The sequence below is a fragment of the Myxine glutinosa genome, chromosome 5 (genome assembly GCF_964187855.1).
Source record: "Myxine glutinosa chromosome 5, kmMyxGlut1.1, whole genome shotgun sequence".
In the NCBI taxonomy this organism is placed as follows: Eukaryota; Metazoa; Chordata; class Myxini; order Myxiniformes; family Myxinidae; genus Myxine; species Myxine glutinosa.
The window spans coordinates 28,229,764-28,243,026 of NC_136265.1; the positions used below are offsets into that span (position 1 = coordinate 28,229,764).

At 44.6% G+C, this 13,263-nt stretch overlaps 1 protein-coding gene across 3 annotated transcripts in view; it reads left to right on the top strand.

The window, feature by feature from the left end:
- The first annotated feature begins 1,556 nt into the window (after positions 1 to 1,556).
- Positions 1,557 to 13,263, top strand: part of RMC1 (regulator of MON1-CCZ1) — a 41,931-nt gene continuing 30,224 nt past the window's right edge. Inside the window, exons 1-6 of one of the 3 annotated variants that reach the window (XM_078777754.1) lie at positions 1,557 to 1,733; positions 2,908 to 3,035; positions 5,732 to 5,808; positions 8,558 to 8,642; positions 12,425 to 12,475; positions 12,989 to 13,075. In XM_078777754.1, the coding sequence (XP_078633880.1) occupies positions 2,916 to 3,035; positions 5,732 to 5,808; positions 8,558 to 8,642; positions 12,425 to 12,475; positions 12,989 to 13,075 (420 nt within the window). In that variant the 5' untranslated portion in view covers positions 1,557 to 1,733; positions 2,908 to 2,915. Of the gene's footprint in view, positions 1,802 to 2,906; positions 3,036 to 5,731; positions 5,809 to 8,557; positions 8,643 to 12,424; positions 12,476 to 12,988; positions 13,076 to 13,263 lie in introns of all 3 variants that reach the window. The other 2 variants (XM_078777753.1, XM_068097847.2) reach the window with 2 other exon arrangements.

Consider the following 13,263-nt stretch of genomic DNA (forward strand, 5'->3'; position numbering starts at 1 on the left):
GTGAGGCAAGCAGGCAGGATCCTTCTTTGTTTCGCTCGCGACCTCCTCTGTCTCCAAAGAGCACCACCGTCAACCAACACCCCTTCCGCCAACGTTGCAAAAAGTTCCAAAGCCCCGACACTTCTCCTCACCAGCGCACCTGAGACAACAGCGCCCACTCGAGCTGAGAGCCAGAACGAGAGAGAGTGAGGGAGGGGGGTGCACTGACGTCACTCCCCGACCAATCCTGACGTTCCATTGCATCAGTCCATGGTCACAACGAATCGTCGTCTTTGGGGCGGGGCCACACGGCCTTGCTTGACGCCCAATGATGAAGGTCGAGGTGTGGCCTCCCCGTCACGAGTCGTCGGGGAACGGAGTCTAATCTCTGTTCGGGAATGTTCAGATGACGTCGGGGTTTATTTGCCGATTGGCAAATGTGCTGGGTTTCTGTCGGGCTTTCAGTGTGGTTGTGGCAATGTGCCGATTGCATGGCTGACCGAGTGAATTTTATAAGAACAAAGGGAAAATAACAGGAGGCGTTACACACTGGGGATTATTAACCATAAGCCCTATTTAACTAGCACAAAACCACCTTCCTTATGGCGACATGCAAACGCTCTTACCCGCACAGTCGGCCGACTTAATAGAGATTCTTCTTCTTCTTCACCGCATACGATCCATGCTAAACTTTACTTTCCTGACTTCACTAAGGTATTTCATCTTCTACCCCCACAAACGTAACAATACAGATGCGGACTTTGCTGTTGCCAAGAGCTACTACTATGGAACTCACCCACTCGGTCGGGCATTCTATCTTTGTGTTGTGACCTTTGGTGACCATCTCTTTTAGCTTGTCAACTATCCTTCTCTTCAATGCTGCAGGTTGTCTGCGAGGAGCGTGAACTACTCCCTGTGACCATTCTACAAGCTTGATCTGATGAGTTCCAGGAAGCATTCGAGTTGTCTTGCCAACTTATGGAAACTCAGAGACCACTACTTGCTGAGGCCCATCAACTGGAGACTGAACTATAGAGAACTTGTCGAGCTTGGAGATGAGGCCTCGGGCTTCAGACATAGCACCTGACCTTACATTCTCCTGATCAAGGTCATTGACCTCAAAACTGGCCTTAGTAGTCTTGCACTTGTGAGAGAGAGGGGACGTGCCACCGTACCTACAGGATGAATAACGTGATTCGAGTCTGTGACATTTCGTGCAACTGACAGCTGTCTCAATCTCTCCCGAACAAAAACACTGATATGGCCTAAATTTGCTAATTTCTGCCATTTGTGTTTCCTTTCTGCCCTTTGTGTTGCCATTAACTGATTGCCAGGTCGGCAGGTTGAAGCTGGAACGTGACATTGTTTAAGGGTGTGTCGAAGGCTTTATGCACAGTAAGGATGGTGTTCCCTTTTTGCCTTGTCCATTTTGCACGGACACGTTATGCTTAACATCGTAGTTAAGCTGCTTGTATTCGATATTGCAAGTGCATTTGAGAGCGACTTGTGTTTTTCGTGATAGTGAGGTAATAAATTCAAAAGTTTTCCGAATCATATAGTTTATACACCACACTTTTATTGATTGGGGAGGAAAAATAAAATTCAAACTCAAAAGTGGGTTTAACAGGAGATTGAAATGTTTAACAAAATAAAGTGTTCAACTTTACTTGCTTGAGAATAAAGCATAAAGGTTTGTCACAAGAACAAATTATATTCAGCCTTTCAGCACCTGCAAACAGGGAAGTGAGGGCGAGGTATAACGCCGGCGAGTCTGTTAGGTGGCTGGCTGTGCAGTTCGTGGGAAATGAAGATCCTTTGACTGGCGAGTTGAGTTCCTTTGACTGACTGAGTGCCTGAGACCGAGATAGTGACTGTGGAGTGTCTGTGCCCGATACGGTAACTGTGGAGTGTCTGTGCCCGAGACGGTAACTGTGGAGTGTCTGTGCCCGAGACGGTGACTGTGGAGAGTCTGTGACCGAGACGGTGACTGTGGAGAGTCTGTGCCCGAGACGGTGACTGGAGTGTCTGTACCTGAGACTGTGACTGTGCAGTGTCTGTGCCCGAGACGGTGACTGTGGAGTGTCTGTGCCCGAGACGGCGACTGTGGAGTGTCTGTGCCCGAGACGGCGACTGTGGAGTGTCTGTGCCCGAGACGGCGACTGTGGAGTGTCTGTGCCCGAGACGGTGACTGTGGAGAGTCTGTGCCCGAGACGGTGACTGTGGAGAGTCTGTGCCCGAGACGGTGACTGTGGAGAGTCTGTGCCCGAGACGGTGACTGTGGAGTGTCTGTGCCCGAGACGGTGACTGAGGTTGTGACTTGTCGGGTTTGGTCTGATGTACAATTATTAAATTAATCAGACTGTTGGTCCTCGATTTGTTTTTCAAAAGAAGCTGAACATTACTTTCTTGTACTTTTGGGGATCTATGAACTGAGGCAGAGGATTTAACCTGCGTTATTGAGTGTGTCGCAGTTAATACAATACACCTGATGGGCAGTCAGGTACACTACTCATGGTATTTGTGAAGTACCAGTGAGCTCGCATTGTAAAAGTGTTTTTCTGAAGTCCATTCTTCCTTGGGTATCAATGATGTGTGTTGTATCAGCATCGGTACGTCCCTGAGAACAAGCAGAGGTGGGAAGATTGCTCAGGTTGTTGTAAAAAGCAATGCTATTTCCTCTGGGGGTCGAACTTTTATAAACGACCGTTCTGCTAAATGTTGATGTACACGGTATTTCGCATGTGGACATAAAGACGTCTATGATGTACAACAATACCTTTGAGAGGTGTAACTGTATATCTAGCACTACCTGCAGTAAGTGAGTGCTGGGCTTTGATACTGCACAGGGATGATGGACATCACCGAGTCACCGAGGACTTGGGTCGCAGTGTGTCCATCTGTTTCATGTGAATGCCTCCGTCTCCACAGACTCGTCCATGGCTGGAAGTGAGGTATGCGAACAGGACGGCAGTTACCTGGAGTTGTGTCGGACTCCTGTGCGGTTTGAAGAGATTTCATCCGTCAACAATGTCTTCTTTGATGAAGCGAATAAGCAGGTGATGTTTATTTCTCAGTGGTTTATTCAAATATTGCAAGTCTCAAAAGGTCAGTGTCCATTGAGGAATTTTAAGTTGGAAGTTTTTAATGGACGACGACAGTGGCGCCAGGTGCACAAAACATACCGACACGGCTATAACCTGACATGACTCTTCTCTGAAAATCTCAGGAGAATATTTTCGGGTGATTAACATCATCTTGTAAAGTCCACGGTAAAAGCGAAGAAATGCGAGACCACATCCGACATTTTCTAGGAAAATTATAGATTGCAGCATTCGGGTGAATTCCGTGCGTCTGACATTGACTCCGCTCTCCCTTCACATACTACATACCTCTTCCCACTTTCGTGCATGTTGTGCACAAATAAACAACAAAACGTGTCGGATGGATTTTTCAATTTGTCCGTGCATTCCTGAGATTGTTTCTTGTTGCACCATCCACAGAACTTTCTGGTGCCATCTTGGACATTCACGACCCCAGCATAGGCTAGCGGGGCCTTCGGATATCATTCCATTGATTCAGGGATAATTTCACCCAGAGGTCAACTCAAAATTGCATTTGTTATGAAGCCTTTTGCTAAGGCTTTGTTGTTGTTGTTGTTTGGCTCCAGACAGTTCTCTCGAACAAGCATGGAGACAGCCAATCGATCTCCCAGCAGTAACCCAGAGATCCCCCACATCCAGGATGGTGCAGCTCCGCCTTCACAAAGTTAGAGCTATGACAGAGTGGGAGACAGAGTTGGAATGGGCGGGTCCATGGGGACCAATCGGCACACTGACCGTGACCGCGCTGCCCAGACGAATCCAGGCAGCAGGGAAGAATCGGGAAGATTTGGTCCCTGACTTGTGTTACGGATTCGTCACTTCTGTTGTTGTGGTTTTCATCCACTGTAAACATTTTTGATTCCATGTACTATTATTGTTTTCAAAAGGTTTATTGTGTATGAACTGTTTTCAAAAGGTGAAAAAGTTCGTGTTAAAAGAAACCGGAAACCGGATCGGGAACCGGACGACGACGAAGAAGAGGAAGAGGGAAAAGAAGGCGGAGTGAGTGGAGTCGGACAAGAAGCATAGTTGCTTTGCGGTCTGGAGCGAACATTGGCGAGCAAGAGTCACGAGTGATCTTTGGGTTTCCCAGGAAAGGGATTCCTGCGACAGAGTTGTTATCGCTGTGACAGATTCACCTGCGTGTTAGGTTTTGCGATTGATTCCGAAGAGAATCCTTGTTGTGCCGTTACGTCTCGAGTACGGGCCGTCGGCCATTTTGACTCGCGCGCTTTGTGCGTCGAGCAAGGTTTCTTTGCTTCGCTTCAGCCGTTCTCACCGCATTCAGACGATTATCTGGTGTGTGTGTGTGTGTGTGTGTGTGTGTGTGTGTGTGTGTGTGTGTGTGTGTGTGTGTGTGTGTGTGTGTGTGTGTGTGTGTGTGTGTGTGTGTGTGTGTGTGTGTGTGTGTGTGTGTGTGTGTGTGTGTGTGTGTGTGTGTGTGTGTGTGTGTGTGTGTGTGTGTGTGTGTGTGTGTGTGTGTGTGCGCGCGCGTGTGTGCGTGTGCGCGCAACGCGGAGTTTGAAGGTAAATCTGAGGCTCGCCAACTGTGAACCGTGAAACGTTCATACCCGAGGGTGTGATTTCCCAGTCGCCTTGAGGGCGCCTTGATGCAGCTTTGGCCGTGTGGCTGTGACCATCATCCGAACGGGATTCTGGTCTCGATTAGACATCGTTCTGACGATCGCTGGAGCAGATCGACTTTGGCTTGAAGCCGGGATCGACTTCGGCTTGAAACCGGAATCGACTTTGGTTTGAAGCAGGGAAAGAGACATTGGGAATGTTCTTGGTTCACTCACTTGGAGCACAGTGAGTTATATGTTACGAAACTGATGGTACCATCATAGGATATATATTGATTGTACTTTTGATTCCTATTATTGTTGTACTGTTATTCTTGTGTGATCTTAATACAATATTTGGTTGTTGGTAACAATTGGTGTGGATTCACCAGTGATCTTTGACATACAGAATAACACATTTTTCTGCCGTGACTCATCTCGGGGCTCGGAGGTACACCGTGACCAGGGGGTTGGGGAGGAGCACCTAACACTTGCAATGGGTGGTACACCTACCGCAAAGAGGCATCCCAGATAGTTGCGCTAAGGCCTTGCTATAGTGGAGTGAAATTGATTGCAATTCTTTTCTGCAAATTAAAGTTTACCCCAAGTTTCCATTTTGCGCTTATTTTCCTGAGATGTATGGTTCCAACTTCACGGTCATATGGATCTTCTACAGACCTTTCCACTTAAGAGGTCAGTAGGATGAGAACTTGTCGATGTGAACATGTAACTCTCGTACGTCTCGTAAGAGAAGTGCAAAATGGCAAGGATGACACTCAACCGATATGATGAATGAAAAAAGCATGAACCTGAAAGTGATGATTGCGGAACTATCCAACAAGAACGATGCAAATGGGAATTCGGCCATCAGCTCTCGAGGGCTTAGTAGGACTCCTTCTTCTTCTTCCTTCTCCCTTACTTCTTTAAAGGGCGAGGCCGAATGGTGCCAAGCTTCTACCCTGTCTCCAATTATTTTGAACGTAAATGTAACACTGTTGTTGTTTTTTGTGTTTTTTTTTGTTGTTTTTTTAGTGTGAGTATTATCACGTTATCTTTAACCCACAAGTCGTGGCTTCTTGTGGTGAGCAGGTATTTGCAGTGCGAGCAGGTGGAGCAATCGGTGTGGTGGTGAGAGGATTAGATGAGAAGCAACCAATCAGCTTCCGGTATGCTGTTTCTCAACTTTTTCTGTTGCTTTTCTTGAAGCCTCGGAGACTTTACGTTGGTATCGGTTTCTTAGATTTGCAAAAGTGATATTTCAAAAATTAATATTTATTTGATCTGATGATTATTAAATTTCAATATTGTATGGAAAATGCCCCACGAAGCAGTGAATGTAATTTCGGTGAACTTGCTAGTGATTTACGTGAAGTTGACCATGTATTGTCAGTGATTGGCTGTGAAACTCCTTACGTATCACATGTGTTTGTCGCTCCTCAATTAGAGTAGTGGTACTACTCAACCTGAGTAGTACCACTCAGCACTTGGAAATAAAATCTGAAGATTAAGGGGATATCATGAGCTATTTTCCCTCTGCACCTTGGTATGAGACAGTTTTTTTTACAATCCGCAACTTCTTTAATAGCTCAGATTATTGTCACCTTCTTGTGGGATTGGCTGGTGAAAGTTATTTGACTCGCGTCGATCACGAACCGGCTGGCCAGGCCTGACATTCGACTGAAGATGATTTTATTCAGGTTGCTGGCGATAATCTTGCCCTTTTGATTTTGGTGAAGATTCCGATACGACAATTAACTCCAACAACGAACGTGGCCGAAGGTTTCGTCCCTGTCTGTCTGTGGGCAGGATATCTCAAGTTGTGGAAGGGTTCTGATGGAATTTGTTGCACCGGTTGTGTGTGTGAAGAAGAAGAAGAAGAAGAACCACCTTTAGAGGCCATTTTTTTCCCCGCAGAGCAGGGTTGGCCTTTTTCGGGCACCTTGGTCCCCTTTTTGAAGCAATGATTTACAGCCGGATGCCCTTCCTGCCGCCAACCCTGTTAGTCGCCTCCTGCGACACACAGGGAATTACCAGTGAACTGGTACTCAATTTGCCGACCTCAGAAGGATGACAGGCTGAGTCAACCCCCCTGGCGTTAATTCAGCGATCGGCCGGGATTCGAACCCAGGATCCTAGGATCCCAAGCCACTACCCTAACCGCTAAGCCAACACCAGGCTTTGTGTGTGTACCCACCTTTAGAGGCCATTTTTCCCCGCAAAGTGGGGGTTGGCCTTTTTCGGGAACCGTGGTTGTTGTTGTTTTTCGGTCCCCTTTTTGAAGCAATGATTTACAGCCGGATGCCCTTCCTGCCACCAACCCTGTTAGTCGCCTCCTGCGACACACAGGGAATTACCAGTGAACTGGTGCTCAATTAGCCGACCTCGGAAGGATGACAGGCTGAGTCAACCCCCCTGGTGTTAATTCAGCGATTGACTGGGATTCGAACCCAGGATCCTAGGATCCTAAGCCGGCACCCTAGCCGCTAGCCCAACACCAGGGTAATAAGGACAAAGACGTGTGTGTGTGTGTGTGTGTGTGTGTGTGTGTGTGTGTGTGTGTGTGTGTGTGTGTGTGTGTGTGTGTGTGTGTGTGTGTGTGTGTGTGTGTGTGTGTGTGTGTGTGTGTGTGTGTGTGTGTGTGTGTCACGCAAGGACAAGACAAGGACAAAGACAAGTGTGTGTGTGTGTGACAAGGACAAATTGATTAGATTTTGGGGAAGTTCCGGACCGATAATCTTTAAAGTGATTCTTAGCCATTGAGCAATCGGGCAAAAACACATAGCATGATGTCTCAAAGTTTTGGACAGATTATGCCAAAGTTTGGTGGCTGAGTTGGGTAGGTGACAAGAACAAACATTAAATTTTGTCAAAGATCCGGATCCAGATTCGGCCTATCAGTCGGATACAAAATGTAATCTGTTCAGCCTGGCGAGGTATGCATTTTACCGAGTGCCATTCAAGTTTCGTATTTGTAAGGGCCATCCGTCCGTTCTGGTTGCTCGGTTTGAATCTGGTATTTTGAGTCAAAGCAACCACAACGCTCAAATATTTGGATACCTCGCTGCTAGATGTTTATGTGAAGACCGCGTTACCGTGTAGATTAAAAGCCCCAAAGCAGGCCGGTGTTGCGCCGATTAGCATCACGTAACTGGATATAATCTTAGGCTGAGCAACCTAAGTCACATGATGCGGTCTTGTGAGCGTTGTGGACTGCAACCAATTGATCTCTTAACTTAACGCATCTGGAAAACCAACAAATACAGCAGCGAGCACAGCCACAATTCACCACCAAGACCAAATGTGTTCGATAAAAGAACAATAATACCATGAGGGAAGGAATTTTCAAGAAGCAATGTACAATAATCAATAATAAGACAAACCCTGTAACCCACTACCGCACATGCGTGCCCATGGTGTCAACGGACGAATGGCATCCTTAATTAACAATTCCTTCTTTAGCCTTTAGACATACCACATGACATAGACAGATTTGGGGACAGACAGGAGAGAAGTGTTCCTCAAATCGGACAAGTCTGGTGAACAGGTGGTCTTTTGGGAGCCCCCAATGGTGTCTGGGCTGCTGGTGAGGAGAGCAGTGGAGGTGAGACTTTGGCTGGGCAGGGTGTGGCTTACTCACTGGGAGTCTTCGGCTGCGCATTACCCAGATTTTCCGCCATGATCTTTCTCGGGCCCACCTTTTATAATGTCTCCCACGCATGTTACTGATGCTTCACATCACTCACCTCTCACACACCATTGGCCAATGCTCGGCCTGGTGGGCAGAGCGACCTTTCAGTCACCTTTTGTTTTGTTTTTTTCGAGGATGAGGGTTGTGGGATGTTTTGTGTACTTTTTTTACAAGCACTTTGTCTTTCAATGAGCTCATATTTTATAATCTGTCTTTCTGTCTTATAGGCTTGAAGATAAGGGAGAGATCAAATCTATCAAGTTATCTCCAGGCAACCGCATTGTGGCTGTTCAACGCTCTGGGAAATCTGTGGTATGAACATTTTACCCTTCCCTTCTGAATAAATAGGGATTTGTCAAAAAGATGAGCAAACACGAATGCTTCAGCAACATTGATATTCTTGCCTCGGACTGATGGATAATGAGGTGTGCGGAAACAGAAAGTTCACTTGATACTCTATATATGCCGAGATACAAAACAATTGTACAAGAATGAAAGTTTGACAGAGGTGAGAGAAATGGGATTGAGAAGACTGGAGGAAGTGAACAAAGACAATGTCAAAAAGCTTCAAAAGAGGTTTAGAGTGGAAGAAGAAGAACACCAGACTCCCTGCTGTAATGGTTCGTCACACTATCTCGTCACACTATCTCTCTCAGAAGAAGAACACCAGACTCCCTGGTGTAATGGTTCGTCACACTATCTCCTCATAACCAATTGTGCAGAAATTCACCAAACTTGGCAGTTGCGATAAACACATGGGAAGAAGGTGCAACTTGAGCAGTATCACCTTTGGCCCCGCCCACTGGGGTGGGGTCAAAAGGTGAAATACCAAAAAATGTAATTATGGGCACATTTTAAACCTTTTTAAATGAAACTTTGTATATGCAATCGACATTGGTGGAGGGGAGGGGCGCATGAAATGTGATAATTTTTGGGATTTGACACCTGGTTCATGTCCCAGGGGATGGAGACTTGGTGTCACAGGGGTCAAAACGGGAAAACATTTAAAACTCACAATTTCATATTGGTTTATTCCAGGTGGAACTGTTTGCCATCTTTCAATCTTGCTTTCTTGGGAAGTGGGGGAATTTGCAATGGTGGCCATCAACTGAACTATTTATTATGTTATTATGATTATTATTATTGCTATTATTATGAGCATTTTCAAGAGGATGGGGCAGAGTTGTATGAAATGATGCTTGATGAAAATGAAACTAGAAAGCATCTGAAAATTCAAAGCCCATCCACATCCTCTTTGTATTCAGACTTCTTCTTCTTCCTCTTTCGCATGCTACGCATGATGAAAACAGCTAAAAGAAGTCCAAAAAATTGACGATTTTAGGTGACTTTTACCTTTTAACCTCCAAAGTAATATGCTTCATTGACCCAATATGCAACCCCTGCTCTAGTCAATCTGATGAAAATTCATGATTTTATGCAATCTTGACCTTCGACCTTTTGATCTAACATAAAACAATCAGCTTCTAGCTTTTGATTGGTGAACCAATTCAGTGACCTAATATGCAAAGTCTGTAAATGTCAGGTCAATTGGATGAAAATTTATGATTTCATACAAACTTGACCTTTGACCGTCTTATTATAATGGAGTAAATGTATTTGGTTATCTATGTATATTTGTGACCAAAACTTCTTCTTCTTCTTCAAATATAGATAAAACCGAAAAACACAGTCCGTGAGGTAGTGAAGCTGTGAATCCGTGTGACCATATATCTATTAGTTACGTACTGTTTTACCATCGGTTTCATCGTGTCTATTAATTACGTACAGTCGTGGCCAAAAATATTGCCACCCTTGCACATTTTCATTTTTTCCAGAAAGTTGTTGAAATTTTAAAATATTTTCGTTTCCACATATGTATTTCTTTGGTTTGCAGTGGTACAAAACAAAAAAAAGCTGAAAAAAAATTACTAAATCTTAGCTTATCCCACACAGAAATCCTAAAATGGCCTGGACAATATTATTGGCACCTTTTAAAAGTTGTTAGAAATAATTATATTTCAAGCAGGTAATTCTCCTTTACTTTGGAATTGAACTCACCTGTGGTGAGTTGCAGGTGCCTGCAATATAAAAATCACTTATTCAACCAGTTTGAATGGAGAAAAGGAGTCATTATGTTGCTTTGTGTCACTGTGTGTATTGCAATGAGCATGGAGAAAAGAAAGAAAACCAGAAAATTGTCTGAGGAGGTAAGACACAAGATTTTAGCCAAGCATGGACAATCTTAAGGCTACAAGTCCATCTTCAGAGACCTTGATGTTCCTGTGTCCAACGTACGCAATGTTATCAGGAAGTTTAAGGCCCACGGCACTGTAGCCAACCTCCCTGGACATGGCCGCAAGAGAAAACTTGATCGAAGATTGCAGCGAAGGATTATTTGAATGGGAGAGAAAGTACCTCGATCAACTGCCAAACAGATTCAAGCTGACCTTCAGACACAAGGTACGACAGTTTCAACTCGCACCACCCGTCGCCAACTCAATTAAAGGGGGTTCTATGGTAGGAGACCCAGGAGGACCCCACTTCTGAGAGAGCCCGTCTGGAGTTTGCCATAACACATCTTAACAATCCAAAATTCTTCTGGGAGAATGTCCTGTGGACAGATGAGGCCAAATTAGAGCTTTTTGGTAAAGCACATCATCTCTATGTTTACAGAAAACAAAATGAAGCCTTCAAAAAAAAGAACACTTTCCCTACAGTCAAACATTGAGGAGGTTCAGTGATGTTTTGGGGTTGCTGTGCTGCCTCTGGTACTGGGTGCCTTGAATGTGTGCATGGCATCATGAAATCAGGAGATTACCAAGGCATTTTGGAGCGCAATGTTCAACCTCGTGTCAGAAAGCTGGGTCTCCGTCGAAGATCATGGGTCTTGCAGCAGGACAACGACCCCAAACACACTTCAAAAAACACCCAGGAATGGTTCAAGACAAAACGCTGGACTGTTCTGAAGTGGCCAGCAATGAGTCCAGATCTAAATCCCATTGAACACCTGTGGGGAGATCTGAAAACAGCAATTGGGAGAAGGCACCCTTCAAATCTGGGAGAACTGGAGCAGTTTGCACAAGAACAGTGGACCAAACTGCCAGTAGAGAGGTGTAGGAAGCTCATTTATTGGTATAGGAAGCGCTTGACTGCAGTTATTTTGTCCAAAGGCTGTGCTCCCAAATATTAAGTCTTGGGTGTCAATAATTTTGTCAATGCCATTTCTTTTTATTTTCTGATTTAAACGGATATATTAAGTTCTGAATCAAAAATAAAGGTTCTGTAATATTAACAGTAAAATAAAGAATTGTGGAGACCAAATACTTTTGTCAATTTCAACGCATTTTTAGAGAAAATTGTGAGTTATTTGAAAAAAGTGCAAGGGTGCCATTATTTTTGGCCACGACTGTACGTCTATTAATTACGTACTGTTGGAATATACCTTTTGACCCTTTATACTGCTGAGACCCCTTCGACCTTTGAAGACCCTTTAAGGTCCCCGAGACCCTTAAGATCACAAAGACCCATACAGACCCTTAAATACCCCCAAATAACTGGAAGAACCAAAAGATCTCGAAGACCAAAAAGTCCATGAATACCCTGAAGACCCAAAAGTCTCAAAAGACCCTGATGACCCAAAGACCCTGAGGACCCTAAAGAACCTGAAGACCCAAAAGACCCAACAGACATGAAGACCATTAAAGACCCCTAAGGACCTTTGACCATTAGACCAGCTTGTACCCATGACCATTTGGAGCTTTACACCACTTTGAGCTTTTTTTTATTACAAATGAATTTGTACAAAAGAAATGTTTGCATTGTGATTGGTGTAAATCATGGCAACACAGAAACTCAAGTTCAGTCAGGTCATTATCGTCAGTTAAAACAAGCCTGTGCCTCTGCGGTGATGTGTGGTGAGGCGATCGTAGCGAGCTGATCCACGCTAGTTCTCATAGTAAAACTTTGTTGAAAATTTGATGACGTAAGCTCAAATGGTAAAAAAAAGTTGTGGCTTGGACAGACAGACGCACAGAAGTGATTGCAAAACCCTATCACCCACACAGCTAACAAATGTTGTTGATGCTTTTTTGTAGGATTTTTGCAATCTGATGGGAGAAACCACAGAATACTCACAAGAATGCAAGGTACGTATGAATATCTGTACAGAGTGGTCACATGTCTTGCTGCCCCCATGTATTTTAATATACTGTACAGAAATTTCTTTCATATCTATTTAATAATATCCATTGTTTGTCAATTTTGCATCTCTTCCCAAACCACCGAACGCACAAAGTTGAAAATGGTACCATATGAATCCCCAAGGAACTGGGCAGTGCAAGGTCAAAATTAATTTGATTTGGACCAAAACATTTTCATTATTCATGTCGATAAGTGCCCAGTCAAAGCAAGCACGAATGATGCTTTGTGTGGCTTGGCGATGAGTCGTGAGATGCTATTGATTGATTGAGATGCTACTCCTGGCAAGTGATACCAATGCAATGAAATAATTATTTACCTTTTCCCCATTCTTAGAATAAAAAAATGGAAAACAATTAGAGCTACAGACAATTGTGCACTGTGATTGGCTCTGGGTGCACAACTCTATTTGTGAGCAGGTATTGTTGCATTTCAGCGAATCCTGTCTCCCTTCCCACAAGGGTCGAAACTGCATCGTGTTGGGGTTCTGCTGGACAAGCCCAAATGAGATCGTGTTTATCACCGACCAGGGCTTGGAGCTTTATCAGGCATGGTTATGTCGTCCAGCATGAGGCTGAGTATGATTGTCTGACCAAATGTCCTCGAGGGGAGGGAGGGGGGGGGGGGGGTTAAATGTAATATTAAATGCAGATGCTATTTGTAACTACAATTACAATATTTCTTAGAGTGGATGAAGCTCCTAGACGAGCTTTTACATGAATATCATGCAGGAAAA